At 42.7% G+C, this 14,022-nt stretch overlaps 1 protein-coding gene across 1 annotated transcript in view; it reads right to left on the minus strand.

Annotated features, from left to right (window-relative positions):
- suclg2 (succinate-CoA ligase GDP-forming subunit beta) overlaps window positions 1-14,022 on the minus strand; it is a 204,766-nt gene that overhangs the window by 13,694 nt on the left and 177,050 nt on the right. The window contains exon 10 of the mRNA XM_084063217.1: window positions 9,030-9,150. Within this exon, the coding sequence (XP_083919343.1) occupies window positions 9,030-9,150 (121 nt within the window). The remainder of the gene's footprint in view (window positions 1-9,029; window positions 9,151-14,022) is intronic.

Consider the following 14,022-nt stretch of genomic DNA (forward strand, 5'->3'; position numbering starts at 1 on the left):
GTCCTAAACCCTCTTATAGGAGCGGTTGCACCACTCAAAAATACCTCAAAATTGTACTTAAGTACAAGTACATGTACGTAGTTACTTTACACCACTGGCGGTACTGGTGGAAGGTGTTGTGCTCCACCTCAGCACGCACGCACACGCACTCACGCACACACACACACACACCAATGTGTGTTGGAGACAAAGAAAAGCTTCACATTTAAGCCCATAAGATGTGTCTGTATGTAAATACAAACTTCAATTACAATTTCAGCATTTAGCCTATACGCTCTTATCCCGAGTGACTTCACACACTATGCCATATTAGAAGTCTGCAGGAATAAAGCTTTTCTTAATCCTGACCCATTTCCCCCGGCAGTATGTGAATCAATCAAAGACTCAAATAGCTCTGGAGATTTAGTGAAATGAGGGTTTTGGTTAGTTCATTACCTACCAAATGGTGTTGAGTGGGCCTTGAAATATACACTAAATAATCATCCACATTAGACAGATATCGGTTGTTTGTTTTCTGTTCAGAAAGCCAAGAGATAAGGTACCAAAAAGTGGCATTAGTTGCTGTATATGAAACATTTACAACCAGTGTGTCAAAGCCTAGTAAGAGGCTGATGATAAAAAGAGGTAGAGACAAATTATGTGACCCATGTCCGTCTTCTGCATACTGTACTTAAGTGGTGTAAAGTAACTAAGTATAACGTACTCAAGTACTGTACTTAAGTACAATTTTGAGGTGTTTTTTTTTACTTTACTGGAGTATTTCCAATTTTCTGTACTTTTACTTCTACTCCACTACATCTCAGAGGCAAATATTGTACTTTTACTCCACTACAATGATTTGAAAACTTTAGTTACTAGTTACATTACATTACATTACATAATTACTTTGCAATTATCAATTATTATATTATAAAACATGCATTAACCACTTCAGCCCTATTTTATAGGCTATTTTCAAACATTTTAGTACTTTTACTTTTGGTACTTTAGGTACATTTTGATACCAATACTTTTATACTTTTACTCAAGTACATTTTGAATTCCGGACTTTTACTTGTAACTGAGTATTTCTATATTGCAGTATTGATACTTTTACATAAGTAAACAATTTGAGTACATTTTCCACCACTGATACAGTGCATACCACTGTCTGAAAGGCCTGTGATTACAGGTATGTGTGTGTGTGTGTGTGTGTGTGTGTGTGTGTGTGTGTGTGTGTGTGTGTGTGTGTGTGTGTGTGTGTGTGTGTCTCTGTCAGAAAGAAAAATACCTGGGTCAGAAGAGACAACCCAAGTAAAACACTGGATTACTCGATAGGTCTGACGTTTCGACTTGCGTCTTCCTCATAGTCAAACTCTGCAAAATATGAAATAAGTGCAGACCAGTGGAAAGCTCCAGTATTTTATTTGGGTAGTCTCTTCAGATGTGCCCAGCTATTTTTCTTTCTGATTCAAGTAGTCCCAGTTGAGCACCGAACCCTTCTACCTTTATCTGGCTGAAGCGCGTTGGACTTCTCTTTGCCCAGGTGTGTGTGTGTGTGTGTGTGTGTGTGTGCGCGCGCGCGCGCGTCTGCAGTACATGACTCTATTTAACCCATTAAGACCTGGAATTGTGTCATTTTTAGATTTGAGCTAAAAGCAATATTTTACACTTTAGCTATTCAAAAATAGCAGATCTACAAGCTCGTAGCGCGGCACCGAGTGCCGCGCTACGAGCTTGTAGATCTGCTATTTTTGAAAAATCGTGAAAATGTGTGCAAATCTTTGAATATATATTCTTTTAAAGTGAACATTTTTAACTCAAATCTTTGCTTCTGGGGGGTCCCTGGAACAAAATATTTTGATGGGGGTCCGTGGCCAAATACATATAATTTTGGGGGTCCTTGACATGAAAAAGATTGAGCACCACTGATATAGAAACATACGTTTTTCAGAATATTGTTGAGATTTAGGAGACATGTAGAGTCGGCTTCAGGTCTCAATGGGTTAAGCCATAAAGACCTTGTCAGGGCTGAGGGAGCCATCTCACCCCTTCTGCAGGATCCACTGTCCTTTTCCTTAATTACGAGGGAAAACGGCCAAATTGTCCTTAAAGGGTGGGAGTAAAAAAAAAGAAACCAGCTGTCCCACTGCTTGACAGACAGTCGTGGAATGGGCCTTGCAAATCAATAAGCTCTGGAATGCAGCCACCCCATCTCTCCAGACCAGATCCATTTAAGGGCACTTTCCTCCATAGTGGCAGGGCAGCCACACTGATGTTTACATCAGCGTGTGCCAGTGTGGGAATTGGTCATTCACACTGTGGCCAAAGGGGGCAGTAGTCGCTCAGTTATCTCTGTTCTCACAAACTGTTATTCTGGACAGCACAGGGGGGTGTGTGTGTGTGTGTGTGTGTGTGTGTGTGTGTGTGTGTGTGTGTGTGTGTGTGTGTGTGTGTGTGTGTGTGTGTGTGTGTGTGTGCACGCGCGCAGAGTGGTGGAAAGTAACTAAGTACATTTACTTAGGTACTGTACTTAAGTACAATTTTGAGATATTTGTACTTTACTTGAGTATTTCCAATTTCCATTACTTTTACTTCTACTCCACTACATCTCGGATCCAAATATTGTACTTTTACTCCACTACAATTATTTGAACATTTTAGTTACTAGTTACTTTGCAGATATAAATGATTATATTATAAAACATACATTAACCACTTTAGCCCCATTTTAAACCTAGGCTATTTGAAAATAGCCGATCTACAAGCTCTAGAGCCGATCTACAAGGGACCCCCCTTGTAGATTTCAAATATTTTAGTGCTTTTACTTTTGGTACTTTAAGTACATTTTGATACCAATACTTGAATTCCTGACTTTGACTTGTAACAGAGTACTTCTAGATTGCAGTATTGATACTTTTACCTAAGTCAAACATTTGAGTACTTTTTCCACCACTGCGCGTGTGTGTGTGTGTGTGTGTGTGTGTGTGTGTGTGTGTGTGTGTGTGTGTGTGTGTGTGTGTGTGTGTGCGCCTGAGCATACATGCACATGTCTCCCAAATGTGAAAGCATGTGCGAGCGTGGCCATGTGTGTCTGTCGCAGTGCTTGAGCGAGCAAACATGTGGATGTGTGATAAATCACCATGAGTGACAACATTGTCACTCATGTGCTCATATCTTTAGACAGATGCTAGGTTCATTGTTTACCTGGTATCCTAGAGCAGTGGTTGTGGTTCTCAAACGTTTTCGTGCCAAGGACCCCCAAATAGACACTTATTAGACCGCGGACCCCCGTTTGAAAAGATAAGCCAGATATGACCCCCATAAGAGAAGATTTTCACGACTCTCTAGCAGTGATTTAAACCATTTTAATTTCAAGGACCCCCAGTTTGACATGCATTAGGGCTACGGACCCCCATTTAATGACATGTATGTGTCTGGGACCCCAATTTATATTGTAAAATCAATGTTAATTTAACTCTGAGAGTGTACAAATTGAACCAAATGGACCCTAACGGGTCCATTTGGTTCCATTTGTACACTCTCAGAGTTACAGACACATAAGGGTCCATTTGGTCCCTGTCCATCATTTAGCTGGGGACCCCCTGGAACCCCCTCAAGTACCCCTGGGGGTCCTCGGACCCCACTTTGAGAACCAATGTCCTATAGTTTCAATGCACAGATTGCTATTTTGATCGTATATTGTCTAGACGGATGCTAGGTTCTTGGTCTGCATGCTATGTACAGTATGTGTGATTATTGCCTTGCTTATTGTAAGTCGCTCTGGACGCAAGGTCATCCGCTAAATGCAGTGGTGTAAAGTGACTAAGTACATTTACTCAAGTACTGTACTTTTGAGGATTGTTTTACTTTACTGGGGTATTTCCCATTTTCAATACTTTTACTTCTACTCCACAACACCTCAGAGGCAAATATTATGCTTTTACTCCACTACAATTATTTGAAATCTTTAGTTACTAGTTACTTTGCAAATTATTATTTTATAAAACGATAAAAGGTAGGGTAAGTTATATTTTTTTGGTTAAAACAAAAAGTATTTTGTTAAAAGGTTAAAGCACTATATTCTGATAGTAATCATTGCTATAGAGTGTTTTTCAGTAACAGATGTCTCCCTGTCTCTCCAGCTCTTTAATAAACAGAAAATACATTTTCCGGTAGGTGTCAAAATCTCAGCCAATCAGGAGAAAGTACCCATTTTTAAGCTTCATTTTTATAGTGTTCCAGTTCCAATTTTGCCTGCTCATTTCTTACTGTCATCACTAACAATTTCACTTGTTTAATCTATATCCTGATTGAGTTCTCTATCCTGATTGGATAAAATTGGAAATGAAACTGAAACAAAAATGTATTTTCTGTTTAAAAAAAGAGCTGGAGAGACAAGGAGACTCCTAATACTGAACAAACACTCTATAGCAATGAGTACTATCAGAATATAGAGCTATTATTTTAACTTATTTTAACCAAAGAAAATCACTTACCCTACCTTTAACCACTTTAGCCCTATTTTATACCTAGGATATTTGAACATACAGTAGCAGATCTACAAGCTCACAACGCGTCACATCGCGAAGCGTTGTGAGCTTGTAGATCTGCTATTTTCAAACATTTTAGTACTTTTACTTTGGGTACTTCAAGAATATTTTCACTTTGGGTACACATTTGTATTTTTCACTCAAATAACATTTTGAAAACAGGCCTTTTACTTGTAACAGAGTACTTCTACATGGTGGTATTGATACTTTTACTTAAGTCAAAAAAATGTCAGTACTTTTTCCACCCCGGGCTAAACGCCTAAATTGCAATAGTAATCGTAACTGTATCTGTGTTGCAATTACAATTACTGCAACAACACACAGCACCAGTTACCATTTAACACTACCCTCTGCATTCAGCCGAGTCCTAACTCGACCCCTCACACCCTCCGTCTGCACACAGGAATACACAGGCTCTCTCCCAAGTGTAATCAACCAGGCCCTCCTTTAACCCATTAAGACCGGGAACGCATCTGTGTGTCATTTTAAGAATTCTTTGGGCTATTCAAAAATAGCAGATCTACAAGCTCATAGCGCGGCACCGAGTGCCGCGCTACGAGCTCGTAGATCTGCTATTTTTGAAAAATCGTGAAAATGTGTGCATATCTTTGAAGATATATTTTTTAAAGCAAACATTTGTAACTCAAATCTTTGCTTCTGGGGGATTCTACAAAATGTCCTCTAAATCCTAATAGTTTTTTTTTTTTAAACGTATGTTGCTATATCATTTATCAGTGGTTCTCAGACTCTTTCATGTCAAGGACCCCCAAAATGATATGTATTTGGCCGCGGACCCCCGCCTGAAAATATGTTGTTCCAGGCTTCCCCCAGAAGCAAAGATGTGAGTTACAAATGTTCGCTTTAAAAAAAATATATATATATAAAAAAATGTGCACACTTTTTCACGATAAAAAATGAAAAAATAGCAGATCTACAAACTTGTATATCTGCTATTTTTGAATAGCCAAATAAATCTAAAAAATGAAGAAAATAGCAGATCTACAAGCTTGTATATCTGCTATTTTTAAATAGCCAAAGAAATTAAAAAAAATGACACGGACCCAATGGGTTAAGTACAAAAAAAATAAATAAAAGCCTCCCCAATTAAAAAGTGTGCCAGCTAATCCGTTCTGATCCCGGGGCCATTCCCAGTGCCCTGTGGTCAGTTTGGCTTGCTTAGCTGATTGATTCCGCAGCAATCTGGAGTCTGAACCCCCCCGTGTGTAATGACCTGCTGCTAAAGCCTGGATTAGACTTGGACCAGGAGAAACGGGTCAGGGCCGTCACCGGGCCGTAACCTCCCGGGCGCAGCCTATTGGAGTAAGCGTTGAAACGGGGCGGGGCTGTTCAGGGGGAGTGCGTGGCGGGCCAATTAGCAGGCTGTCTTCGTTACTACACAGTAAAAAAATATCCGTGTTATCATAGCCGCGGGACGATGTTTTAGGTCAGGGGTTTCCAACTGATTTTGACCCAGGGGCCACCATCCTGACTAAGAGCAACCTGGGGACCACCACTATTGTGCGTGGTTGGTCCATCATAGACCCACCCCACTTTTTCCCCGATATCCGATATTCCGATATTGTCCAACTCCTAATTTCCGATACCGATATCAACTGATACCGATATATGCAGGCTTTTTCACCAAAAGTGAAATTTGTTACTTTATTTCGGTTCCAGAACACATATTGCACATATTGCAACGACCAGCAACAACAGGCACATTATGCAAAAATGTTTTTAATATATATTTTTTGTTTTCATAGATCATTTTCAGGGGGTGCTGCAGCCCCGCCCCCCCCCCCCCCCCAGCACCTATACTTCCCGCGGCTATGCGTGTTAGTTTAACATTTGCAAAGTCTCAAGAGTCACAAATGGATGCATTAACACGGAGAACGTAGCTGTGTACCCCAGCGCTGGTGCCTTAACTGTGCTTAAAGAGTGTCAACTCTACAGCTGACCAATAAACAATACAAAAATGCCATGACGGCACCAAGTGCGGCACTCGGTGCCGCGCTATGAGCTTGTATATCTGCTATTTTTGAATAGCCAAAGAAATCTAAAGTGACACAGATGCGTTCCAGGTCTTAAACGGTTAACACAGGTAGTATCACTTTTTTATTATCTTGTTACACTGTATTATTATTATATTGCATTATAGTGTTAAAGGCCACGGTCTCTGTGGGTACCCAAATCGTGATTCTGAATTCAGACATTCACATGTGATGGCATTTTTGCGCATAGGGATATTTTTACACTTTATCATAATACGAGAGCAACTGGTATTTCAGTTTTGTCAGTGCTATTATAAAACACACCACAGCCTGACCTACAAACTGTGTGTGTGTGTGTGTGTGTGTGTGTGTGTGTGTGTGTGTGGACACACATGAAACGCTGAGGGGCTTTATGCACAGACGTTCCTCTGCTCCCTTCTTAGGACACGCCACTCAGCAGGTTCCTGACAATTAACCTAACCACCAGCTGGCCCTGCGCCTCCGGGGGAGTCAATGGCACCAAACACAGAGGCACGCACGGAACCCACGGACTGTATACACACATACACACACGCGTGTGTGTGTGCGTGTGTGTGTGTGCACGGACACGCGCACGTCCTAAAAACGCCGCGTAGAGTCAGCTGTATTAGCATACACAGGTGAGAGGTGAGGCAATCAGCTCTGTCGGTATTGTTATGCTGGCCGGCGCTAACGATGGGCGCCGAGGAACGTGACATGTGTGAGAAATGCCCTCCTCTTCTCACCGGGACGCGGGGGGGGGGGGGGGGGGGGGGGGGGGGCGGGGGGCGCAATGAAGACAGATCGGCCGCTGGGACCAGCTGCGCTAATAACACAGTCCCTTCCATGGGCCTTAAGCCGTTAAGACCGGGAACGCGTTTGTGTCTTTTTTTTTTACTTTGGGCTAATCAAAAATATCAGATCTACAAGCTTATTACAAGCTTGTAGATCTGATATTTTTGAGAAATAGTGAAAATGTGTAAATCTTTGAATATATGTATCTCTTTTAAAAAAAAAACGTATGTTGCTATATACAGTGGTTCTCAAACTTCTTCATGTCAAGGACCCCCAAAATTATAGGTATTTGGCCGCGGACCCCCCCATCTGAAAACATTTGGTTCCAGGGACCCCCAGAAGCAAAGATTTGAGTTCAAAATGAAAGATTTGCACATATTTTCAATTTTTTTCAAAAATAGCAGATCTCCATATTTTTAGCGGTGCCAGCCGCTCTACTCTTGACTATGTCCGTCCGTATGTCCGTTTGTCCGTTTGAGCACGGGCTTTAAACAGCTATAACTCCAGTTCGCAGCATGCCAGCAAGTCCAAATTTGGTATGTGGACTTACACCACCAATTGGGACGAGCATTGATTGCTGAAGCCCCGCCCGCCCTATTATAGCGCCACCAGGAGGCCACTGGCTTTAAACAGCGCTTTACACAGCTATAACTCCAGTTCGCAGCATGCCAGCAAGTCCCAATTTGGTATGTGGACTTACACCACCAATAGGGACGAGCATTAATTGCTGAAGCCCCGCCCCGCCCTATTATAGCGCCACCAGGAGGCCACTCATCAAAGGCACCGCTTCCTTCACACAGGGTGGGATTTTTTAATAGCCAAATAAATCTAAAAATAATGCAGGTTATTCCCCGGCCTAAATGGGTTAAAACTGGACAGATACATGCTGCTCTAAATACTACGGCGCTCACATGTGCAATTTAATTAAGGCATTTCATTTTTGGGGGGGGGGGGGGGGGGTGGAGTGCTAAGGGCCTCATTAAAGGTAATGTGTCCTCAGCCAATTCTGCACTCGATGTTTTGTCAAGTATGGTGAGCGAGATAATAACAGGTTTAGTACACCGCACTACCCTCCTGTGTTAACCACATAGAGCAAAGGGTCCATTCGGTTACATTTCGCACACTCGGAGTTACAATAACACTGAGGATTTCACCATGCATTTATTGGCTTTGGGTTTGGGTGTGTGTGTGTGTGTGGGGGGGTCTACCTGGCTAACAGGGTCCGAGGTGTGTGTGTACGTTCACCAGTGGTGAAAAAAAGCACTCGAATGTTTTACTTAAGTAAAAGTATCAATACTGCAATATAGAAATACTGTCGTTACATAATTTAAATCTCAAAAGTAACTAGTAACTAAAGTTTTCAAATAATTGTAGTGGAGTAAAAGTATAATATTTTAAGAGATGTAGTGGAGTAGAAGTAGAAGTATTGACAATTGGCAATACTCCACCAAAGTATAAATTCCTCCAAAGTGTACTTAAGTACAGTACTTGAGTACATGTACTTAGTTACTTCACACCACGGATTGATTATCATATGTATTACTGATGAATTGAGTACCCTAGGGCTTTTTAGTGTTATCCTTTTAGCTTAACCTTTGACTGTGCTACCTGTGCCGTCACCAAACGTTGTCAATTAAAGTATCCGAATCAATCGATCGATCAAAAAAAAAAACACGGCGCCCGTTTTACTCACCTTCCAACCTGACTACCAGCGGCACCTTGAGCTCCAGCTCGCGGCAGGCCTTGGTGATCCCGTTGGCGATGATGGCACAGTTGACGATGCCGCCGAAGATGTTGACCAGGATGGCCTCCACCTGAGGACGGACAGAGAAGGAGGGCTCAATGACGGGACGGGACACGACACACAGTGTCAGATCAGCAAGCTCGAAACGACGCGCTTTGAGCTTGTAGATCTGCCACCTTTGCCATTTTTGAATGGGCTCCATGCACAGCAGCCATACACACAGCAGCCAGGTGTTACCAATGATACTAATGAAGGCTCTGTTCCATTCTTGGTCAAACAGAGTCAGGGTGCTGATATTGTTGCATGTTGGCTCACTGGAAACACTCTGCTACACCAGTGGGTCTCAAAGTGTGGTCCAGGGACCCTCATGGTTCCTTGAGGGGGTTCCAAATGGCCCCTTGCGGGTGTGTAACTCTGAGAGCGTACAAATGGAACCAAATGGACCCGTAAGGGTCCATTTGGTTCCATTTGTACGCTCTCAGAGTTATGGGGGTCCTTGAAATTAAAATGTTTGAGAACCACTGTGCTACACTAAATGGAACAGAGCCTTCATTAGCATCATTGGTAACACCTGTGAAGGACGTAAGGAAGCGGCCCAATTTATTTCCAATATGGCTGCTGTGCACAGAGCCTATTTGAATCCTGAAAAAGTAGCAGTTTTGGACGTGCGCGGTTTCCACCCGACAGGGGGCGGTTTACTAGCGGGACAGATGTGACCTTATCGCCGTCGCGCGCTTCAATTAGCGTGACCCTCAAAACCTAAATTCTGAATTCATATAATATATTCATAGCATTCCAATTCAATTACAGCCCTTTTGATATGGCTTCAAGGTCTAGCGTGCATTCGCCAGGTGTGCGCACGTTGAAAGCGACCCGTTTCACCCCGAGTCGTGGCTCCTCAGTCGAGGAGCGACGAGGGAGGATAGAACCGTCCAGAACCAGCGATGCTAACGTGCCGTCACCGTCCACTCCACTCAAACATTTCAAAACCTTTGAATCCATTTAGACCGGCGAGGAATCGGTGTAATTTTTAGATTTCTTTGGCTATTTTTGAAAAATCTTGAACATTTGTGCAAATCTTTGTATATTTTCAAGCAAACATTTCTAACTCAAATCTTATTGCTTCTGGGGATTCTACAAATGTCTTATAAATCAGTTTAAAACAGTTTTCTGAAACACTCAAGTTGCTAGAATATCAGTGGTTCTCAAACTTTTTCATGTCAAGGACCCCCAAAATGATATGTATTTGGCTGCGGACCCCCATCTCAAAATATTTTGTTCCAGGGACCCACCAGAAGCAAAGATTTGAGTAAAAAACTATTGCTTTAAAAATATATATTCAAACATTTCAAGATTTTTGAAAAAATAGCAGATCTACAAGCTCATAGCGCGGCACTCGGTGCCGCGCTATGAGCTTGTAGATCTGCTATTTTTTAACAGCCCAAGTATAAGATAATGGTTATAGTGGTTAAAAACAAAAATGACACAAAATGACCTGATATACACACTTGATATACAGTACGCACAGAGCGCGTCACAATGCGCCGCGTTGTGAGCTTGTAGAATATAGACCATCTATTTTAGCGTGATACTACGTCATAAGTATACAAAAAAAAATCTTAGTGAATAAAACGTTATTTTAGTTATCGTCTATGTAGTATAGTTATTTGCTGCGTGGTAGGACCACTACTGTTTGACGAGTGGTATTGCACGAAGCTAACAAAAAACGCTAATTCATCCTCTGCCTAACCACAGCCTTTGTGTATTAGCTCAGCAATAGAACATCGTGGGTTCCACCTGGGTTCAAATCCCGGGTATAGGACATGGAAAGTTATGTATCGCAGCTTTTAAAACAACATCTGGAGTCGTCTTTCTTTTTTCTTTTCTTTTCCCATCAGCCAAAGAGATCTTCAACACCGCGCCAAGAGGAGCATGAAGGTGCTTCCTGTGTAAAGTGTGCAGGCAGCCGCCGAGGTGATTACACTAACAATCTAGTCTGTTGGTAATTACCCCGGCTAGCTCAGTGGAGAGTAGCTGAGAGCACACAGGATTAATCCTCTGTTTGTTTATAATCTCGGCTAATCTGTTAGCAGCGATCTGGATGAGCGCCGTGCGTGCGGTTTGAGTGTGTTTGCGTACATGCCTGGTTGGCGCGTGCGTGTGCGTGTGTGTGTGTGTGTGTGTGTGTGTGTGTGTGCACGCGTGTGTTCATTGTGTGGCAACACTGTTTACAGGGAGACAACGTCAAGGACTTGGAACACTATCAGTGAGTGACATCAGTCCTCTTGTGTCACATCCAAAACCGTCCTCTCTCTCCCTCTCTCAACATCAGTGCGTGACAGGATGGGAGCGAAAGGGGGGGGGGGGGGGGGTGGGGTGTAGGAAGAGTAGCATAACCCATTAAGACCGGGAAAAGGTTTTAACCATTATCTTATACAGTACTTTGGGGCTATTCAAAAACGGCAGATCTACAAGCTCATAGCGCGGCACCGAGTGCCGCGCTATGAGCTTGTAGATCTGCTATTTTTGGGGAAAATCATGGAAATGCGTGCAAATCTTTGTATATTTTTTTAAAGCCAGCATTTGGAACTCAAATCTTTGCTCCTGGGGGATTCTACCAATCTCTTCTAAATCCTAACAGTTTTTTGAAAAAAAAAAAGAAAAAAAAAAGAACGTGTGTTGCCATAATCAGTGGTTCTCTCTCAGTGGAACTTTTTCATGTCAAGGACCCCCAAAATGACATGTATTTGGCCGCAGACCCCCCATCTCAAAATATTTAGTTCCAGGAACCCCCCCCCCCCCCCCCCAGAAGCAAAGATTTGAGTTAAAAATGTCTCAATTATTTTTTCCCCCAAAAAATAGCAGATCAGCAAGCTTGTGCTTGTAGATCTGCTATTTTTTAATAGCCAAAGAAATAAAACAAATGACACATATGCGTTCCCGGTCTTAATGGGTTAAAGTGCTTGTCGCCACCATAAAGTAATTGTACAAGCTGTTTGTCTGAGCTGAGGTAGTATATTACACAGGCATGTAATCAACACCAGGAAAGACAAGGATTAAAACAATATAAAAAATAGGGATGTGTCCAAACACGCTGAAAGCACTTTTCTTTGTGTTACATGGCTGATTACTTCCGTAACACACGCATGGAACCACCATCTTGTCTCTGTCGCGGTGGAAACCTCATATGTACAAAACAGTTACTTTTCAGTAAATGTGTTTCAATCAGGGTTGCCAGATCTGCTTATTATAATTCCCCCGCAAGATTTTATTTGAAAATAGCCGATCTACAAGCTCACAACACGTCGCGATGCGACGTGTTGTGAGCTTGTAGATCTGCTATTTTCCAATAGCTGATGTATATGTTAAAGTGCTCGTGTGGCCCATAGTTGCTTCTTTTGGGCTGGTTGTCCTAGACCTGGTTGCTTGTTTCTCTCACAGAATCTGGCAACACTGGTTTCAATGGATCCAATGTAGTTATTATTTAGTCACAAGCTAGTGTTAATACTTTTCATTGGTTAAATCCTATTTTCAAATTGGCTAATGGGAGTGCCGGCCGGCTGCTGGACCACTGACATCACTCTGACATAACCATAAACAAACCCGATACGCCCATATATAGGCAGGACCACGGCCAGTCGGCCAAGTCACTCTTGACTCAGACATAACCATAAACAAACCCGATACACACTATAGCATGTAACTCTGACATAACCATACACAAACCTGATACGCCCATATAGACATAACAATAAACAAACCTGATACGCCCATATAGACATAACCATAAACAAACCTGATACGCCCATATAGACATAACCATAAACAAACCCAATACACACTATAGGCATGTCACTCTGACTCAGACATAACCATACACAAACCTGATACGCCCATATACTGTAGACATAACCATAAACAAACCTGATACACCCATATAGACATAACCATAAACAAACCCCATACACCCCTAATAGACATAACCACAAACGTTGATACGCTCATATATATAGGCAAATATGGAGACCCGGTTGTCCAGGGCCACAGATTCGACCGCTATGTGCCTATATATGGGCACATGCTACTGGATATGCAGGTGTCTAGAATCCCCGATCCAACCGATATGCCCATATATAGGCATATATGGATATCCAGTTGTCCAGAACCCCTGATCCTTGCAACATTTTTGGACCCAATTGCACCCCCCCCCCCCAACCCTGCGCTGTGATTGGCCACCATTGTACCCCCCTAACCCTGCACCGTGATTGGCCACCATGACTCTATTCAGGACTGTGATTGGCTAGAAACACATGACACATGTGCATAGTCCTATTTATAGGGCTATGCACATGTGTCATGTGTTTCTAGCCCACTTCACACTGGGTGTGATTTTTAAGTAGTTCTTGCAGATTCTGCTTGTCGCAAAGCGTCTTTGATGTTTATTTCACCTATCTGCCCACATATGGCCATGCCAATATATGGGCATATACTGATGACATCAGGGATCTCCATATATGGGCATAAAAGGGACTGACAGATACAGAGATCTCCATATATGGCCATGAATGGGACACAGGTAGACAGACAGACACAGAGATATGGAGATACAAGGGTTCGTTCGCTCTTGGTGGCAGGATACAACAAAAAAAAGGAGAGGTTATTTGCGTCTGAGTGTGTGTGTGTGTGTGTGTGTGTCTTTGTGTGTCTGCCGCCATTAATACGGAGCAGCTGTCAGTCTCCAAGGAGAGGCGGCGTGGCTTCTGGGTGCACAGACTGTTCATCACTGTCATCGTGGACTGATGCCACACTGCTGGTGCTGACGCTACTCTATTCATTACATACAGCCACTGCATGCATGCATGCATGGCACACACGCACGCACCTACTGGCGTGACCAAGAGACGCCCCATGTGGGGGCGACGATGGCTTCCAGCCGTATCCA

Source organism: Gymnoscopelus microlampas (assembly GCF_963454915.1).
Source record: "Gymnoscopelus microlampas genome assembly, chromosome: 7".
Classification (NCBI taxonomy): Eukaryota; Metazoa; Chordata; class Actinopteri; order Myctophiformes; family Myctophidae; genus Gymnoscopelus; species Gymnoscopelus microlampas.